Here is a 19,859-nt window from a genome sequence, read left to right as displayed (position 1 = left end):
CCTCCAGTAAATTTTTCAAACCTGAAATTTCTACAAAAGTTTATCAAAAGGAGTTGGAAATACGAAGTTCACGCTGAAATCCAGCCTAAACACGCAATTAAGTCCACTGCTGGTAATGTGACAGTCATTTTGGAGCCTCCAGCGACTTTTTGAAAATCATGGAGCCTCCAGCAGATTTTTGAAACTCAAAATTTCCACAAAATTTCGTCAAATGCTGTTGAAGAGCCAAAATTTATTCTTTCAAATTGTTTTGGAGCCTCCAGCGACTTTTTGAAATTTGCTGGAGCCTCCAGTAAATTTTTCAAACTTGAAATTGCTACAAAATTTTATCAAAAGGAGTTGGAAATATGAAATTTACGCTGCACAACTCCAGCTTAAACGTTTTATTAGGTCCACTGCTGGTAATGTCACAGTTATTTTGGAGCCTCCAGCGACTTTTTGAAAATTCATAGAGCCTCCAGCAGATTTTGAAACTTAAAATTTTCACAAAATTTCGTCAAATGCAGGTGAAAAGCCGAAATCTATTCTGTTAAGTTGTTTTGGAGCCTCCAGCGACTTTTTGAAATTTGCTGGAGCCTCCAGTAAATTTTTCAAACTTGAAATTTCCACAAAATCTTATCCAATAAAGTTGGAAGCATGACATTTAAGCTGAACTCCAGCTGAAACACTTTATTAAGTGGGCTGCTGTTAATTCTCAGTTATTCTGGAGCCTCCAGAAATTTTTCGAAAATTCTTGGAGGCTCCAGTAGATTTTTGAAACTCAAAACTTCCACAAAATTTCGTCAAATGCAGTTGAAAAGCCAAAATTCATCCTGTAAACTAATTTCAATACGACACGAAGTCGACTGCAGGAAGATTTTTTAAGTCGTTTTGGAGACTCCAGTAAATTTTTAAATCCCAGAAAATTTCTTCAAGTGAACTTGGAAATACGAAATTCACGCAAAACTCCAGTTTAAACAAACTATTACGACGACAGCTGGTAGGTTTAAGTCATTTTGGATCCTCCAGCGACTTTTTGAAAATTTTTGGAGCCTCCAGTGGATTTTTGAAACTTTGAATTGACACAAGAGTTCATCAAATGCAGTTGGAAAGGCGAAATTATTCTATAAACTAATTTCAATACGCTATGAAGTCGACTGCAGGTAGATTTCAACGTGTTTTGGAGCCTCCAGCGACTTTTTGAAATTTACTGCAGCCTCCAGTAAATTTTTCAAACTTGAAATTACCACAAAATTGATCAAACGGAGTAGGAAACACGAAATTCACACATAACCCTAGCTTATACAAGCTATTAAGTCGACTGCAGGCGAGTCTACGTCATTTTGGAGCCTCCAGCGACTTTTCGAAAATGCTTAGAGCCTCTAGTAGATTTTCAAAACTCAAAACTTCCACAAAATTTTGTCAAATGCAGTTGAAAAGCCAACATTTATCCTGTAAATTAATTTCAGTACGCCATGAAGTCGACTGCAGCCTGCAGGAAAATTTTAAGTCGTTTTGGAGCCTCCAGTAAATTTTTCAATTGTTTTCAAATGGAGTTGAAAATACGAAATTTACAAAAAACTCCTGTTTAAATTCGCTATCAAGTAGACTGCTAGTAAGTTTCAGTCATTTTGGAGCCTCCGGCGACTTTTTGAAAATTTTTGGAGCCTCCAGTGCATTTTTGAAACTTAAAATTCCACAAAATTTCGTCAAATGCAGTTAAAAAGTTGAAATTTATTCTGTATACTAATTTCAACACGCTATGAAGTCGACTGAAGGTAGATTTCAAGTCGTTTTGGAGCCTCCAGCAATTTTATGGAAATTGCTGGAGCCTCCAGTAAATTTTTTAAACTTGAAATTTCTACAAAATTCATTAAATGGAGTTGGAATGCCGGAAATCACTCCACACAGTATATACGTGCTAAAGCTAATTCGGACAGATTTTGTGGAATTTTCTGAAAAACAGAAGCTTCTAGAAAGCTGCTAGAGGCTCCAATGACTTGAACCGCTTGCAGTCGACTTGAAAGCGAGTTGTAATTGGAGTGTGGAAGTAAACTTTGGATTTTAAACTTTGTTCGGTAAAATTTCATGGAAATTTCAAGTTTCAAATATCTGCTGGAGGCTCCAGTAATTTCCAAGAAGTAGTTGAAAGCTCCAAAACGACTTGAAATCAACCTGCAGTCGACTTCTTGGTGTATTGGGATTAGTTTACGTGATGAATTCCGACTTACGAGCTACACTTGATGAAATTCTGTGGAAATTCAGGTTTCAAAAAGTCGCTGTAGGCTTCAGAATGACTTGAACTCACCAGCAGTTGACTTAATTCCATTTGATAAAATTTTGTGGAAATTTCAAGTATCAAAAATCTGCTGTAGGCTCCAGAACCGCTCAAAATGGTTTGAAAGCATTTCCAATCGATTTAGCAGATCGAAAATGAGGTATATCCTAAATTTGAGCTTTCTAGGTAAGTATATTTAGTAAAATTTTGTTTTTTTTTCTCATTTTTGGCTTAAATTTGATTTTCAAAAATTCACCAAAAATCGAAAAATACACTTTAGCACTTCAAATATTGACTGATGATGAATTTTTGCATGCTCTCTGCTCATTTGTTAGTTAGTTCACCTTCTTCTTTGTTTTTTTTTTGTTTTTAGCAAATTTGCATCAAAATGTTCGTTAGGATGTCCCCTTCAAGAAAAAAGTCGTCCCAGAGGATCGACGGGGGGAGGGGGTGGATTATTCCTATTGCCATATGCCGGACTACAAGCTCCTCCCTAAATGATGAGTTTAAATGATGAAAATGAAAATGAAAACGTGCAAATGGTTAGCGACATGGCATGGCAGCAGTATTATCTATCAATCATAATGGCTCATTCAACAAGTAGCCATTCAAATTACGTAAGTACGCTACGTGCTCGTAATATCATAGTTTTTCCAATCCAAATTATCATATTACGGCCATTAGAGATGAGGTTGGCTTACTTTTCCTAAAATATATATTTCCAGCTGAGGAGCCGAGTATAAACCGGGTGAAGATTGGACTGGTGATGGACTGGTGGATCTCGATTGAGTAGATTGTAAATATAACAGACTCGGTCTTTTGTTACGTTTCTCTTGGCGACGTCTTTCATGGCGAACAGCCACCGCGGGCATTGCCCCAATCATGTTTATTTCGTCTGCTGCAATAAACAAGAATATACTGTCAGAGCTACATACTTATTCTCATAGGGCACATTGTTTCTGTACACAGTACAAGTATAAGATCATATCGTTAGTAAGTATATCGTAAGGGATTAATATTATCAGGATGGTTTTGTTGATTAGGTCCAATTTCTCATAAATTCTCTTTATGAAGCCACCTCCAATTGGAGGAATCGACATACCACACCAGCACACCACATTATTTAGAGGACCTGGAGAGGCACGAGGTGACTGGCGATCGCCAGGGGTCTCAAGGAGGGGGGGGTTGCATTTCTTGACCTGAGTGATTTTTCATTTTTGGTGTGACCCAGAGGTTTGAAATGGTGGGCCATTCCATGCCAAATCGGCAGATTTTTGCACGAGGGGGTCTTCGATTTTTTTCAAAATCAGGTCATGTGTAGGTTAAGATCATCAAACGATGACAAGTGACGCAAATCGGACATTTTTCCGATTTGTTTTTTTTTGAGGAGCTGTGGGACTTCAAAGTTCTCCAAAACAGCCGAAAATGGAAAATTTCAGTTGCAAATTGCTCCGGTTGTACGTGGTATAGAATTTTGAACTTTTTTTTCAAATTGTAGTATGTACTTTGAAAGGGCAATCGACGAATGATGTCAAAATCAGTGTTGCCACTTTCAAAAACCTAAAAAAAAAAATCGTTTTAAAAACTTATTATTTAAATGTATAACCACGATGTCCGCGAGTAAAAATTCTGAAAAAATTCTCAGTTTTAGTCCTTTTTCATGTAGAATAACATATCAAAAAATTAGACTAGCATTTTTTTTCATTTTCGAGAAAAAAAATTTACAAGTTTTACATTTATTGCAAAAATACCATCAGAAACCGAAAAAATGAAAATTTTTACATTTTTGAGATAATTTACCTACCTATGTGTAGACGAACGTGTGAAAACGAATTGACGAGAAAACCCATTTTGACAAGGTCACTTGTAATGTATTCAAAAAATATGTGTTTGGCAGTTTTAACTGGGTAGGTCAAGAAAAGTTTGCATGTGCAACATTATTCGCAAGCCAGAAAAAATATGAAATTTCTCTTATTTTTATTTAAAATTAATTGCAATTCGGGACATTCCCGACAAGAAATGAAATATTTTACTATAAAATTTACTTTAATTAAAATCAAGTTCTAAAGGGCACGTACAATTTGTTAATGTGTCTAGTTGTAGTTACAATACCCGTTTTGATTTTAATGTTTGCTGAAGGAATATTTCTGTCACTGCTAATATGAAGCTGCTCAACTACACCTAATCTCTATTTTCCCCTCAAAACATCCTCTTCTATTAATACAGGTTCTCCAACACTTGGTACTTGACAAACAGCGTTTCTTTGTATAGAATTGTCCTTTTTATGTAAATTGGATAAGTAATTTTTATAGCAAAACAGGGCTATTAAATTACCTTAATTTAGTCATTTTGCCATTGTGTCATTCCGTAGGTAATGGGCCCATTTGGTCGATTCTATTTATCGAGATAGTTATTTGTGTTTTTAGTAAAAAAAATCGAGAGAATCGATAATTGAGGTTTTGATGGATTTTGATCATTGATGTAGAACAAATCCAACTATCACGTGTTAAAGTATCAAGGCCGCAGGTGCGTCCCAAGCGGAGAAAAACGGAACTAAAGTTTTTCTAAGAAGGGCCCATTTGGTCGATTTTGTTTTTTTTTGCGGTAAATTCATTTCTGAAGACTTCCAAAAAAATACCCTCCAAATTATACTGCACCTAGTCGCCAGTGGCAAAATGTATACCATTTCAAAAACACGTTTTAGTTAGCTGCAGTGCTAGCCATGTGGCATTAGTAATGGATTGCTGAACAGGAGATATGAGTTGGAATTGCACCTTGGGAAGAAATTAAAAAAGAAAAATTTTACAATTTTTATTTACAAGTTAAATTTTGACATAAAATGTAATTTAATACATTTTTTTTTGCTTTTGAACAGAGTAATGAATTTTTATGCAAAATTTTAATTGATTAATCATTGTTTTTCAGGCTTAAAATGCTCATAAACATGAAAAGATTGAGTAAAAAAATCACTATTGCAGGTGGGTAGTAATATTTGACATCAGAAACAATAATCTTCAATTTTAGTTATGAAGGTTTTGGGATTACATGAAATTTCAGCTTTTTTCAGAAAAAAACTTGAAGGTGATTTTCTCTAAAGTTGAGCTTTTCCAATTTTTAATTATGGATTTTTTGGAGGGTTTTTTTGCACTTTTTGGGTTTCTATCCAGCTCTATGATTGCTCCAGAGGTCTACTTCACCCCCCCCCCCCCCCACTCATAACTCAATATCGACCAAATGGGCCCATTACCTGCGGAATGACACATTTGTAGTTTGACTTCAAACTTCTGAACTTCTGGCCTGCCCCTGAAGTAAATTTTCATCTGCTAGGTGTTATTAGAGATTACAGGAGATTTTCCATGGAAAGTTTTTGGGAATTTATAGGGAAAATTTTTGGTAACTTTCAAATCATAAATTTCTATAGAAATTTGGAAATTTATGAAGGAAAGTTGGAAACAATGTGTTCAATTTTGCTTTTTGGTAAATTATGGTAAAATACGCTAATAAACTTTTGGTAAAATACCATAAAATATGGTAAAATACCGCCGTAATTTACCGACATAAATTACCTTACAGCCCTGTACTAAATAGACCAAAGCAATTGTAAAACCTTTTTACATGAATTCCAAATGTTGGATAATTCGGATCTCGTATCAACAACACCCAATTTGTCATCGACTGAAATATGACTTTGATTACAAATGAAATGAGCTGGAGTAATGACATCTTTGAGATCACCAGCCACATAATTATGTTAGCAGCCTTGAATTTAAAACGTTTTCAATTTCTTTTAATTTTAAAGTTGTTTTCAAATTTTCAAAATTAATCATGCCAGAGACTGATTTTTTGATACAATTCTTCACCAGTACAACAATGACCATGCTAATTTCGATGTGAATGTCGACCAATCCACATCAGTTACTTTTGGATGCCACATGTCAATGTGAATTTCGACCCTAGCTATGTCCAGCTAATTGTCGATGTAATTGTTGACTTATGTTGATCTGCATTCGTGTCGACAATTGGCTCAACACAGGGTCGAAATTCACATCAACATGGTGCATCCAAAAGACGTAACGGATGTGGATGGATCGACATTCACATTGAAATTTATGTCGACCTCCTGCTTTGTAAAATTATAAAATTTGAGTTTTAAAATAAAAATTTTTTTCCAAAAATGATTTCCTCTGATGTGGCTATTGCTCATGCTGAAAACAGCATCAACATCAATGCAATGCAAAGTCCACTTCCAAAGAAGTGCAGATGAAAAGTCTGTATGTATAATCAAAAGGTTGAACAGAAATTCCTTATATCAAAGATGGTGCAATATTTTATCTAAGAGTACTAAACTAATCCATATTCATGTCGACGTTAATGTTGATGTGAAATTTGACATCAACAAATACATCCACAATATCAGCATCATATCATCCACATCTCCAAAATGTGGAAAAGTGAATAATTTCATCAATGCCCTAAAAAATTTGTTTTCCTCATTGAACAAGATCATATTTTTTTCAATGTTTATTAAACTTTTAAACACTAAAACAGACATTTTAATTCTGAAAAATTGGTCGACATAGTTGTAGATGTAAATTTTGAGCATGGAATTTTACATCTACATGTCGGGATGGCATGTTGAGGTATCAGAAATAATGAGAAAATTTTGAAACTTTTCATCTACCTGGCTTTTTGTACGGACAGAACATTCCTACTAAATAATTATTTGATCACTTTTCCATCATTATCTGGAAAAAAACGAAGTCGATGTAAAATGTCAATGTTGACAATTGTTGTGAGGGCACTGACAAAATCAAACGTTTGTAGGCAACTCCCATCCAGGGAGCATTTTCAGGAATAAACTCCATTCAATATTATCTTCGAGTAGGAAGAAAACAAATTTGTTGTTCTTTTCTTAAATTTTCTCTCCAACCGTGATCAATGAAAGTTTCAAATTTTTTAAATTGTTCAGCGTTATCAGAAATGATCTTTTTCGGCATATTTCTCTCCGCAATAAAACATAAAACGACGAAAAACGATTAAGAAATCTGTAGCTTTCATACTTTTGACAAGTTCCAAATGAATAGCTTGGACAGTTGAACAGGCGAAAATAACGACAAAGAATTTCTTTACATTATCCACAATATTTGACATACAAAGGACCAAAGTAAACAACACCAACATAAGTGAAAGGAATAACTTTTGAGACTTGTTTGGTACGAAAAGGAGGAAGATCAGGAATGATATAAACTGAGCACTGTCAACTCGTCTGCAATTAACACACTCGTTCAACAATTTCATGACAGCTTTTCTTCTGTTTCCAATCCAATATTCACGATGAATTATCTGCGCCTGTTCAAACAGAAGAAGTTACAATGATTCAGCCACGTATTCTATTGGTGGGAGATAGTCACGTGAGGAAGATGCAGGGTGTAATAAATAATCTCCTACAGGGAAAGGCGACTGTGAAAGCTCACTTCCGTCCGGGCTGTGGGCTGAATGAATTTCTCGATGATATTGAGGCGATAACAGCTGATTACACTGTTCGTGACTGTGTGATAGTATACAGAGGCTCGAATTCACCGACCATTGAGGAGGCCAACACCCACCTACAACTTCTATTACGAGTATCAGCGAGAACAAATGTAATCAGATTTGAAATACCTTTTACCCAGAGAGATGAAGAGCTTGATAGAAAAATAGGACATGTGAATTCACACATTCGTGCCACAATATCTGTTATCGACAATAAGCGACTAATTTGGCGGTGTTACAAGCCTAAAGCTGCTGATTATGTTCAACATGGTCTTCACCTACATCGAGGAGGTAAAATTAAACTCGGTATAAATATGTGTAACATTATTTCTAATTTGAAATTAATCAAGTATACTCAACCTCCTACTACATTTACTTTTAGAAATTACTCTGTTGTTCCTAAAACTAACAAAAATATTGCAAATAATCGAATTCTTAGTATTGATGAAGGTAATCATGCAAATAATTATGTTTCTAATAAAATGTCTCCGAAATCACGTCGTCGTGATAAATATACTTATCTAGATGTAAGAGGTAGTTTGAATAGGCATGATAATGTAACACCTCGTATCCAGAATCGTTTTGATACTAGCCACAGTGGTGTGAAGGCTAGTAACTGCAGTTCTCTACATAACACTACCAATAATTGTGTCTCACCTAATGCTACCTATTACGCACCTGTCTACCATCATCAATCACAACAGCACCACCTTATACCACCACTAATACCACCTCCTGTACTCTCCTCAGCAGTTCCACAACCTAACACAAATATCCAAAGTTGCCCACCAATGATGCAGTTTGAAATGCAAGGCCATCCTTACCAACCTTTGTTTTCCTATCCCCCAAATTTTCATTAAATTCAGTCTCTTTGACTAAGAATGTCTTATGCTTAATGACTCAAAATGTTCAGTCAATCCAAAATAAAACTTCATTAGTGGAATATACACTTGGGGAACTAGGCGCTCATGTAGCCTGCATTACTGAGCACTGGCTAAATGATACTGAAATTAATATGCTCAAGGTCAATGGCTACACACTGGGTTCATTTTATGCTAGGATTTCAGGTAGAGGAGGGGGTTCATGTATTCTAGTGGCTAGATGTCTTGAAAATGTGTATAAAGAATTGGATGAAGTTCGGTTACTCTCAGTTCAGGGGAATGTTGAAATATGTGGGATTACTCTTATGAGTATGGGTATCAACATTCTCTCTGTATATAGGCCACCTGCTGGAAACCTAGATGTGTTCTTCAAAACAGTAGAAGAGGCAATATTTTATTCTCAAAACTTGGGGAAAAAATTAATAATTGGAGGAGACCTGAATATAAATACTTTAGTCCAATCTACAGCCTCTCAAAGACTTCTTGATATGGCCTTATCCTATAATTTACTCCTATGCTGTAATGAGCCAACTAGGCAAAATAATTGCTTAGACAACTTCTTATGCGATAATAATGTGTCATTTAATGTGAATGTTTGTAGGACGCATATCTCTGACCATGATGGCATACTCTTAACTCTACCCATAGATTCTAAATCACCAACTAATAAACAGGGGTTGAAACTGTTAAAAACCCCAAAACCAAAAATGAAGGAAAAACCAAATATAAATCTGTTTTGTGCAAAACTCAAAACCAAAAATAAAAAATATTTGATCAAAACTACTTGACCAAAAACCAAAAATGAAAATATTTGATCAAAACCACTTAACCAAAAACCAAATATAAAAAATTTGAAATTTAAATCATCAGAAATGTCAAAATATGTGTAATGTTTTGACATTTTATGCATTAATTGACTAGTAGTAATGAATACAATAATTAATAATACTAATACTACCTAGAATTAGGCGGCATAATGCAATAATTGGAAGGAAAAAAAAACTGAAAACTGAAACCAAAAACCCAATACCAAATAAAAGTAGCAAAAAACTGTAACCAAAAACCAAAAAACCAAATAAAGGTAGCAAACAACTGAAACCAAAAACCAAAAAACCAATTATCAAAAGGTGAAAATTGAAACCAAACCAAAAACCAAAAATCAATTTTCAATCAGTTTCAACCCCTGCTAATAAATCATTTAGCTACAAAATTCGTAATTTTAGCAACTGTAACAAACAGACATTTGTGAACTTTTTAGAAGCAACAGATTGGGAAAGTATGCTTCAAGGTGATGACTTTCAGTTGAAGTTTAGCAATTTTCAAAATACTTATGTACAATTATTTAACCAGTCCTTTCCTCAATCTATAATTACTAAACATTGTTCATCAAAACGAAGCAACACTAAATTTACTCCTTACCACAAACATAAATTGAAAAAATTGAAACAAGAACTTGAAGATATCAGAGAATTTAGTCTAATAATCAAATCGCCATATTTGAAGGAAAAATATAGAGTAAAAAAAACTGAGTACAAACTGTTGGTAAATTCAGCAAAAAAATATGTAAATGATGGGAAAATCCTAAACTCTAGTAATTATAACAAAACAGCATGGGAAATGATAAACCAAAAACCCAATCAACAGATAATTGAAACCATTAAGGATGGTAATTCATTAACCACAGATCCTCATGAAATTGCTCAACTTTTCAACTCTTTCTTCACAAATCTGGCAGACATACCTCAAGTATCACGTGACTTTGATCCAATCTCACTGTTACACTACACCGTCCCCTCCTTTTTTTGTGAACCCACCAACATGTATGAAGTTTTAACCATAATAAATTCTCTTAAAAATTCCTCTGCAAAGGATCATCTTGGTCTTGATGTGAATACACTAAAACTCTCTGCACCATTTGTAGCTCATTCTCTTGCAATACTATTCAATGAGTCCATTGAAAATGGAGTCTATCCAAATGAAATGAAAACTAGTGTAGTTACACCTGTCTTTAAGAAGGGAGAGAGAGATAAACTAAATAATTACAGACCAATATCCATTACACCAATTTTTTCCAAAGTATTTGAAAAACTATTCCACAAACGATTGGTAGCCTTCTTTGAGAAACATAACTTACTTCACCCTTCCCAATTTGGCTTTCGGAAAAATATGAACACCACTTCTGCAATATACAAATTTGTACACGAGATATTAAATGGTCTGCAACTAAAGAAAAGCCTATTGGCAGTTCTTTGTGATCTGTCTAAGGCTTTTGATCGAGTTGATCACAAAATCCTCTTAAAAAAGCTGGAAAAATATGGTATAAGAGGAATGCTATTAAATTGGGTCAAAAGTTACTTATCTGATAGAATCCAAATTGTAAAAATTAACAGTAATACATTTTCTGGGACAGAACATATCAGGCAGGGGGTTCTGCAGGGATCAGTCTTAGGTCCACTATTTTTTATAATTTATATCAATGATTTAGCACACTACTTTGAACATAGTCTTACTGAATTTGCTGATGATACTACTGCTCTCATTGAACTAAATGAAAGCATGGATAGTGATCACATTAAAACTATAATAGAAAATTTAATATCTTGGTTTTCAGCAAACAACATGATACTGAATTTGAGTAAAACAAATTTTTTGTCATTTGGTAAAATACCTCATTCTATTAGTGAAAACTACAGGATAGCTGACTCAACAAAATTTTTGGGAATTATAATAGACTCGGACTTGAAATGGAATAACCAAGTAGACCATTTAATCAAAAAACTCTCTACCTATACTTACTTAATTCGGCAATTACGTGATATCACAAATTTAAATACTCTAAAAATCGCATACTATGGTCTGTTTCATTCAAATATGAGCTATGGAATATCTCTTTGGGGTGGTAACCACAATCTACTTCAACGGGTATTGCTAGCACAAAAAAGACTTATTAGAATAATGTTTCGAAAAAATCCGAGAGAATCCTGCAAACCAATCTTCATTGAAAGTAAAATACTGACAGTCCCATGTGAGTACATACTACAAATTAGTATCATGGTAAAAAACAAAACAATAAAACTCAAGACACCTTCTCATACCTATGATACACGACATCGAAATTTGGCAATAAGTGAAAATTTAAGGACAAAAAATATTATGCAAAATAATGTTGATTTTATGGCTTCTAAAATATACAATAAAATCCCTCAGGAATTCAAATCTCTGACATCTGGTAAACTGTTCAAAAATAAACTCAAAAACTGGTTACAGGGATATGCGTTCTACAGCATTGATGAGTTTGTGCAGCTGGAGTAAAATCATGGCAAAGTTTGTTTGCTCTGAAATGTATGATTTTCTATTATTTATGTGTATACTTTTATTCCATTTAAATTTTAATGTTAGCATCATTAGTAGTACTTATCTATATTTATCCTTAACCACATCTATTTGAACTGCTGTACCTGCATTACTTAAACTTAAGATGACTTTTGTAAATGCAGCATAGCTGCCCATTGCACGAATAAAATTGAAATTGAATTGAAAAATGAATAGATCCTTATGCGGGCTCCACGACTAAGTAATATGTTTCAATCTTAAAATTATTCCACAAAAAATGGTATTTCTCTGTCAATTCGTTGATCAATGAGGGTTGGTGGGGGGTTGAGGGGATTTTTCACATGTTTGTCTACACACTGGTAAAATATCTCAAAAATGCAAAATGTTTAATTTTTTAGGTTTCTGATGGTATTTTTGCAATATTTAATTGTGAACTTGTAAATTTTTTTTCTCAAAAATGAAAAAAGTCGTAGCAGCCTGCCGCTACATAAGAGGTGTCATGCTAAGTGTTTTCAAACATATGAAATTACAGCTCCGCTGCGATGCTTTCCTACTCCCTCCGCGAAAAAAATCAGGGTTTTCCCACCTTAAATGGGATGGGAATGACCTAGGAAGCTGAAATTTGGGTATGTTGTTCACAATGGCGTTACTCACCAACGGTATAAATGTGGACAATTTTCATCCATTTGGGGCCAAATTATGCTTCTCCAAAAAAATGACCTTTCCGTAATTTTCAACTTTGACCCTCCAAACTGCAGGGGTCAATTCTAGCTCCCTAAAGAACCCCATTCCCTATGTTTGACTTTATTTGATCGATTAGAACCGGTTCCAGGTCATAAAATGTAAAAATCACCATCGTGCTGAAACTTATAAATTAAGGCAAAAAAATAAATAAATCGAGAAGGTACCAGATTGGTGAAAAACTGTTGGCCTACCGCAAATAGCCCATTTTTTACAAAAATTTGGCTGAAAAATGCCAATCCAATTTTTTGATATGTTATTCTACTTAAAAGGACTAAAAGTGAAAATTTTTCAGAATTTTTACTCACCAAGATCATGGTTTCGACATCATTCGTCAATTACCCTCTCAAAGTACTGCAATTTGAAAAAAAAGGTTCAAAATTCTATACCACGTGTAACCGGAGAAATTTGCAACTGAAATTTTCCATTTTTGACCATTTTAAAGAACTTTAAAGCCCCATAGCTCCGCCAAAAAAAATCGAAAAAATGTCCGGTTTGCATCATTCGTCATCGTTTGATGACCTCTATACATGATCTGATTTTGAAAAAAAATCGAAGACCCCTCGAGCAAAAATCCGCCGATTTGGCACGGAATGACCCTCGAGTCACTTCGTTCATCTCGAGTTGAATATTTTTCAACACAGAATGTCAATTTAAAATCCACTAAAACACTCTTCTCCAATTCCACGACGTTTCGATGTACTTCAATTCACCGTTTCAGTCGTAAAAAAATAATGTTGATATTATTTTAAGATTTCAATTCGTAAAACCATCGAAACAACTGCAGCCATGGCTCACTTCTCCATCACGACAACGACGACGTAAAATTAAGTACAATATGCTCGTAGCGAGCGAAGCATCTGTACAAAAACGTACACCTAATTAATCCCAACTTAAAAAAAAGCGAGACAGAAAAAAATTCGAATCGCTGAGAGATATTTTCTTTTCTCAAAGAGTCATTATCTTGTAAATTTCGTACTTTATAAAAAGACAACAGTCATTTGCATCCGGTCGATGGTAGTAATTAGAAAATTTTCCAATGCCAATGGAAAATCGTTAACTTGGAAAATGCGAGTATAACTCGACGTCTACGCGTAAAAATACCATAAAAATTATTTATATTCCGAGAACATTTTGTTTAAAAGCGCACTTTTAAAAGTAAATGTTTCCCTTTGTTGATGTTTCACTCGTAAGTACTTAGCTTACGTATCGTCGCTCGTCGTCGGTCCTTATAGTCTAGATACGAGTATAGTAAGTAAGATACCCAGGAGATTTTATTTTTTGACTTTAATTTAGTGTAAAATAGTAAAAAATTCATGTCTCGTTTTGCGCCAACGACGACGACGAGTCCACTATCTACACTAATACACGAATAGGTACCCTGAAAACAAAACCTGGATAGTGGATACCTTCGAATAGGTTTGTAAAAGATCACGTCGCAGTTATCGATTGAAATTTGTCTGCTATAGTTTCAAAGGTGCCCGTATAGTAGGTACCTACCTACGAGTAAAGTAAAATGATTTAATTGCGTGTCGACGAGAAATTCGTCTTGTAAAGATGACCACGATAGAGGGGGTCGAATGGTCGATTAATCAACTTTATATATATACGAGAAAATAATAAAACGGCGTGAAAATATGCAAAGCATGCGACAAGTTGTCTGGATCGCTCGATTCCAGATTCTACGCAGCAGTACGCACTTGGTAATTTTAATTCTCAGTGTAGGTATGCTATGATCATTCCTTCGGAAGAAATTTTATTCCAAGTGATGCGCAGTGAGCGTAGTAGTGGTAGTATAGGCTTCATTCAGATGGAATTTATAGCTGCAGAGCGGAGTAGGACAACAAAAAAAAGGCTACGAGAGTGAGAGCATTAAAGCGGATTCGATTCGCTTTTGCTTTTACCATCGTCCTTGTAGATGACTTTGTTTACATATTATATCTTTGCACGTAGTACGAGTATGTTTTTGGATTTATACTCGGTATCGAATTTCATTCGTTTTTTTTCTTCTACGAGTATAATAATAATATGTAGACCTAGTTGTTTATTTGAACAGCCTAGACAAGTAGACAGAATGTTAGATAGCTCCAGAGTACATACATTCAGTCTGCCACCGTCGTCGTCGTGGTTTTCTTATCGTATGTTTTCTCAAATTATCTTGTTTTTTCAATTTCGCATTTTCGTAATATTACGACTACGAGCGATTTTTATTCCGAAGCGTGATTTTGCTATTTACAGAGAGAGGAGACCGGAGTCGAGATGCGAATACGTAATTTTGGCAAATATCTTGTTTTTATCGTTGTACGAGTACGTTGGATTTTCCATATTAAAGTTGGGCTGGCAAGCAGGCGCAGACTAGGTCGAATGGATGCCCTTGGCATTTGCACTGAATGGATCACTCAAACTTTCACTCCCCACCACCAACATCTTTCTCCTACTGCTTTTTTCCCAGGTTCGGATACTTGAATGCGAGTTGTACAATTGTATTTTTTTGTAATCTTCTAGCAGAAAACTAACAAAAAAAAAGGAAAACAAAAACAAAAAATGAAAACTAAAATTTAAAAAAACCTAAAAGCGAAAAACGATACCTAAGAATGTTTTCTCCAAATATTGGGTCAAAATAAAAATTTAAATTGAAGAACCAAAAATTCACAAATAGAAACCGAAACATCTGAAAACTATATCGAAAATAGAAACGCAAAAAATGCCAAAGCCAAAAAAAAGCTGAAAATTAGAATGAAAAGAAGTGAAAACTGAAAAAAATGCTTAAAACGTTAATGAAAATCCAAAACAAAAAACGTTAAAAACTACTTACATTAAACATGAAAACGAAAATGCAAAGTTTTGAAAACAAAAGAAAGAAAAGAGAAAATTTCCTTCTTTCTGTCTTTCTGTCTTTATGTCGTTTCATCCAACCATTTCCTCTTTTTGTCTTTTCATCTTTTTGTAGTGTCTTTTTGTCATTCCATCATTTTGACTTTCCGGATTCCCAACATTCTGTCTTTCCATCTTTCTGACTTTCCATCTTTCCAACTTTCTGACTTTCTGGATTTCCAACTTTCCAACTTTCCATCTTTCCAATATTCCATCTTTCTGAATTCCCATCTGTCCAACTTTCCATTTTTTTGTATTTTCATCTTTTTGTATTTTTGTCTTCCTGACTTTCCATCTTTCAGACTTTCCGTTTTTCTGACTTTCCATCTTTTCAACTTACTGTCTTTCCAACTTTCCATCTTTCCGACTTTCCATATTTCCATCTTTCCGACTTTCCGTCTTTCTGACATTCAGTCTTTCCAACTTTCTGTATTTCCAACTTTCCGTCTTTCCGACTTTCCATCTTTCCAACATTCCATCTTTCCAACTTTCCATCTTTCTGAATTCCCATCAGTCCAACTTTCCATTTTTTCCTATTTTCATCTTTTTGTATTTTTGTCTTCCTGACTTTCCATTGGTTTCGCTCTTATCTGTCGGGGAGAGCTCAGAGTGTGCGAGTAGGAGATTCATTGAGTGTGGAGGTATTGGTTGTTCGTGGAGTTCCGCAGGGTAGTATCTTAGGTCCGTACCTCTTCTTGATTTATATCAATGAGTTGCTTAAATTGCCCTTGAGAGGTATTGCAAGTGCTTTTGAGGATGATACGGTGCTCATTGTATCTGCTGACTCCGAGGATGAACTGATAAGTGCGCTGAATAGTGACCTACAAAGGATCAGTCTTTGGTTCACTCAGCACGGGCTTAGGGTGAATGCTGCGAAGTCAGAGCTTGTTGTTTTTGGCTTTCAAAATCGATATGTGCGCGACTCAAGAGGTAAGATTTTCCTCCATGAGAGGGAGTGTGGTGCTCTCTGCTCCTGTCCAGCTCTGGTACAGGTGGAGAAACACAGGTACTTGGGTGTGTGGGTAGATCAGTGCTTGACGTGGAGGGAACACTGTTTGGTTTTGAGGGCAAAATTATCTAAAATTGTATATCTGATTCGCTACTTGACTGGTTTGGTGTCTGGTGTTCATCTTCGGAGGTTCTATGTGGTTGTGTTTGAGGGTACCTTGAGGTATGGGATCGCAGTGTGGGGGGGGGGTGCGGCTACATGCTGGATCCGGCCACTACTGATGCTTCAAAAGCGAGCCGCTCGGTGAGTTGCTGGTGAACGCTGGGACGCTCCCTCTCAGCCAGTTTTCTGTTCTTTGGGTATCTTTAAGGTGAGGCAAATCACGACCCTCTTCATTTAACAGGCCGGAACCGCTGCTAACGGCAACGCCGCATTTTTACGATTATCAGGCCCAGAAAACACATTGTTGTTATGGCGAAATGTGCATTTTTGAAGTTTTTCGTTAATTTCTTTTTATGGAGTACATTTTACTAAAAATTTTTTTAGCATGGTCGAAAGATGATTGATTGAATTTCACTTTGTAAGTAAGCTTATAAGTAAGGAAAATGTCTACAGTAATTATTGAAGGTCCTCTATTATCACATATTACAGCGATTACTTTCATCTAACTTATACAAATCTATATATCGTTGGAAAGAGCATAAAAAATGCTACCTTTTGAGCACTATGAGTGTTCGGTCACTTGTTACAGTATTTGAAATAATTCAATTCAAATTTTCAGTTGAAAATGTTCTCAAAAATATGACAAATTACTTGACACCTGTTTTGTTCAAAATGTAGCGTTTTTTATCCTCTTTCCAACGATATATAGTTTTATACAATTTAAATGAAAATATTCGGTGCAATTACTGATAATTAGAGGCCACCCAACAATCATTTCACACACATTCCCAATTGATTAATAGTAAATTGACTAAAATTCAACAATGGGTACACCATTCGATTGCAAATTTTATTCCCTTTTGATCTTTTACAACAAAATTTCCATAAAATCACTGACAAAAAAGTTATTCAACGAAAAACTGTTCAAAATTGTATCAGGCCCATTTAAACGCATATTATCTCTAGCGCGACTTGGGCCTGATAAACATTGTTGCCAGATTTGGCGGTTCTGGCCTGTTAAATGAATAGGGTCGTGGGCAAATTTATTACATCAATGTGTTATCTCTGATGCACAGGTATAGAGACGCATTTGGCTATGCTGTGGGGGTGGGATGTACTAGACATGCTGCGTCGGGTGTTGTTCCGCTTCCTGGCTGGAGAAAGTCAATGTCTAGGTCAGTTTTTTGATATTTTGCTGCCCATCTGTACAACAGTTTGCCAGTGGAATGTAAAAATGGGAGTGTAAATGGTTTTAAAAGAAAGATTGAGGAATATGTGTTATCCATCCTAGATGAATGAATGTTAGTGTGGTGTACCGAGCTATTACACCAAGTTGTTTGGAAATTATTAATTGTAGGGTACTGTTCGATCTCTGGTTTTTCTATTTTCTAGTGGCTGAGTGTTGGTTAATTATCTATTTATCTACTTATCTATCTATTTGTTTCTTTATTTTTTTATTATTTTCTTATTTTTGTATTTTTGTTTCTGTCTGTGTAATGAGGAGAGAGCCGATCCCCCACTCACCGAAAGGTACTGGTGGGGTCGTAAGTATCTATTAATAAGATTGTATTGTATGAAAGAAATAAAAAGTGTCAAAATGTGACCTACCATAAAGAAACCCCCCAGTCGACCAGAAATTGATTTTTTTTTAATTTTCGATTTCGATAGTCGAACATCTAAGGCATCAATTGCAACAAACCCGACACCCAGAAAATGTTTTCAAGTACTTTTTTTTCGCGTCGAAGTAGTAAAATGATACGCTGAAAATACGTTGACGATCTGTTTTCGTTGTTTGGCTCTCTGAAGACAGAAATCCCCCAATTGATTAAAAAATCAATTTTTTTTTGATTTCGATAGTCGAACATCTGACTTATCGATTGCTGCTCACCCGATGCCTGGATGATGTCTCTAAGTACTTTTTTTTCGGTTCTAAGCAAAAATGATACGCTGAAAGTACGTAATATACGTTTTACGCTCTCCTGAAAATTTTACGTGTTGGTACTGTTGGTTGACTGGGGGGTTTATTTATGGTAGGTCACAAATGTCAAAAATGTCAAATGTCTTTCCATCTTTCCAACTTTCTGACTTTCTTTCTTTTTGTCTTTTCATCTTTTCGTCTTTTTGTCTTTCTGACATTCCATCTTTTGGTCTTTCAGACTTTCCGTCTTTTTGACTTTCTGCCTTCCCAATTTTCCATCTTTCCATCTTTTCAACTTTCCATCTTTCCGACTTTTCATCTTTCTGACTTTCCATCTTTCTGTCTGTCTGACTCTCTGTCTTTACGACTTTCTGTCTTTCTGACTTTCCATTTTTCCAAATTTCTGTTTGACTTTCCGACTTTCCGTCTATCTAACATTCCATCTTTCCAACTTTTCATCTTTCCATCTTTCCACCTTCCCGTCTTTCTGTCTATCCAACTTTCCGTCTTTCTGACTTTCCATTTTTCTGACTTCCCATCTTTCCAACTTCTCATCTTTCCAACTTTGTGTCTTTTTGTATTCTGTCTTTCTGTCTTTCCATCTTTCCGACTTTCTGACTTTCTTTCTTTTTGTCTTCTCATCTTTTCGTATTCAGTCTTTCTGACTTTCCATCTTTCAGACTTTCCGTCTTTTTGACTTTCTGCCTTCCCGACTTTCCATCTTTCCATTTTTTTCAACTTTCCATCTTTCCGACTTTTCATCTTTCTGACTTTCCAACTTTCCATCTTTCTGACTTTCCATCTTTTCAACTTCCTGACTTCCCATCTTTCCGAATTTTTGTCTTTCCGACTTTCCATTTTTCTGACTTTCTGTCTTTCCAACTTTCCATTTTTCTGACTTTCCGTCATTTTGTCTTTTCATATTTTTTAATTTTTGTCTTTGAGTCTTTCCAACTGTCCAACTTTTTGTCTTTTCTTATTTTCATCTATTTGTCTTTGTGTCTTTCCAACTTTCAACTTTCCATGTTTCCAACTTTCCATCTTTTTGTCTTTACTTTTCATCTTATCTTTTAGTCTTTTAGTATTTTTGTCATTTCGTCTCACCTTTTCTTCTTTTCGGCTCACTTTTTCCTATTTTCCTCTTTACGTCTTTCTTTCTCTCTCTCTTTCTTTCTAGCATTCATTCTTTCATTCACTCTTTCATACAATTTT

At 35.2% G+C, this 19,859-nt stretch overlaps 1 protein-coding gene across 3 annotated transcripts in view; it reads right to left on the bottom strand.

Moving 5' to 3' along the window:
* The window catches only part of LOC135845651 (uncharacterized), a 216,707-nt gene that overhangs the window by 4,859 nt on the left and 191,989 nt on the right, over positions 1–19,859 (bottom strand). For all 3 annotated transcript variants that reach the window (XM_065364372.1, XM_065364390.1, XM_065364381.1), the window contains exon 3: positions 2,959–3,155. In XM_065364372.1, the coding sequence (XP_065220444.1) occupies positions 2,959–3,155 (197 nt within the window). The remainder of the gene's footprint in view (positions 1–2,958; positions 3,156–19,859) is intronic.

Source organism: Planococcus citri, chromosome 1, assembly GCF_950023065.1.
Source record: "Planococcus citri chromosome 1, ihPlaCitr1.1, whole genome shotgun sequence".
NCBI lineage: Eukaryota > Metazoa > Arthropoda > Insecta > Hemiptera > Pseudococcidae > Planococcus > Planococcus citri.
This window is presented reverse-complemented; position numbering and strand designations above follow the sequence as displayed.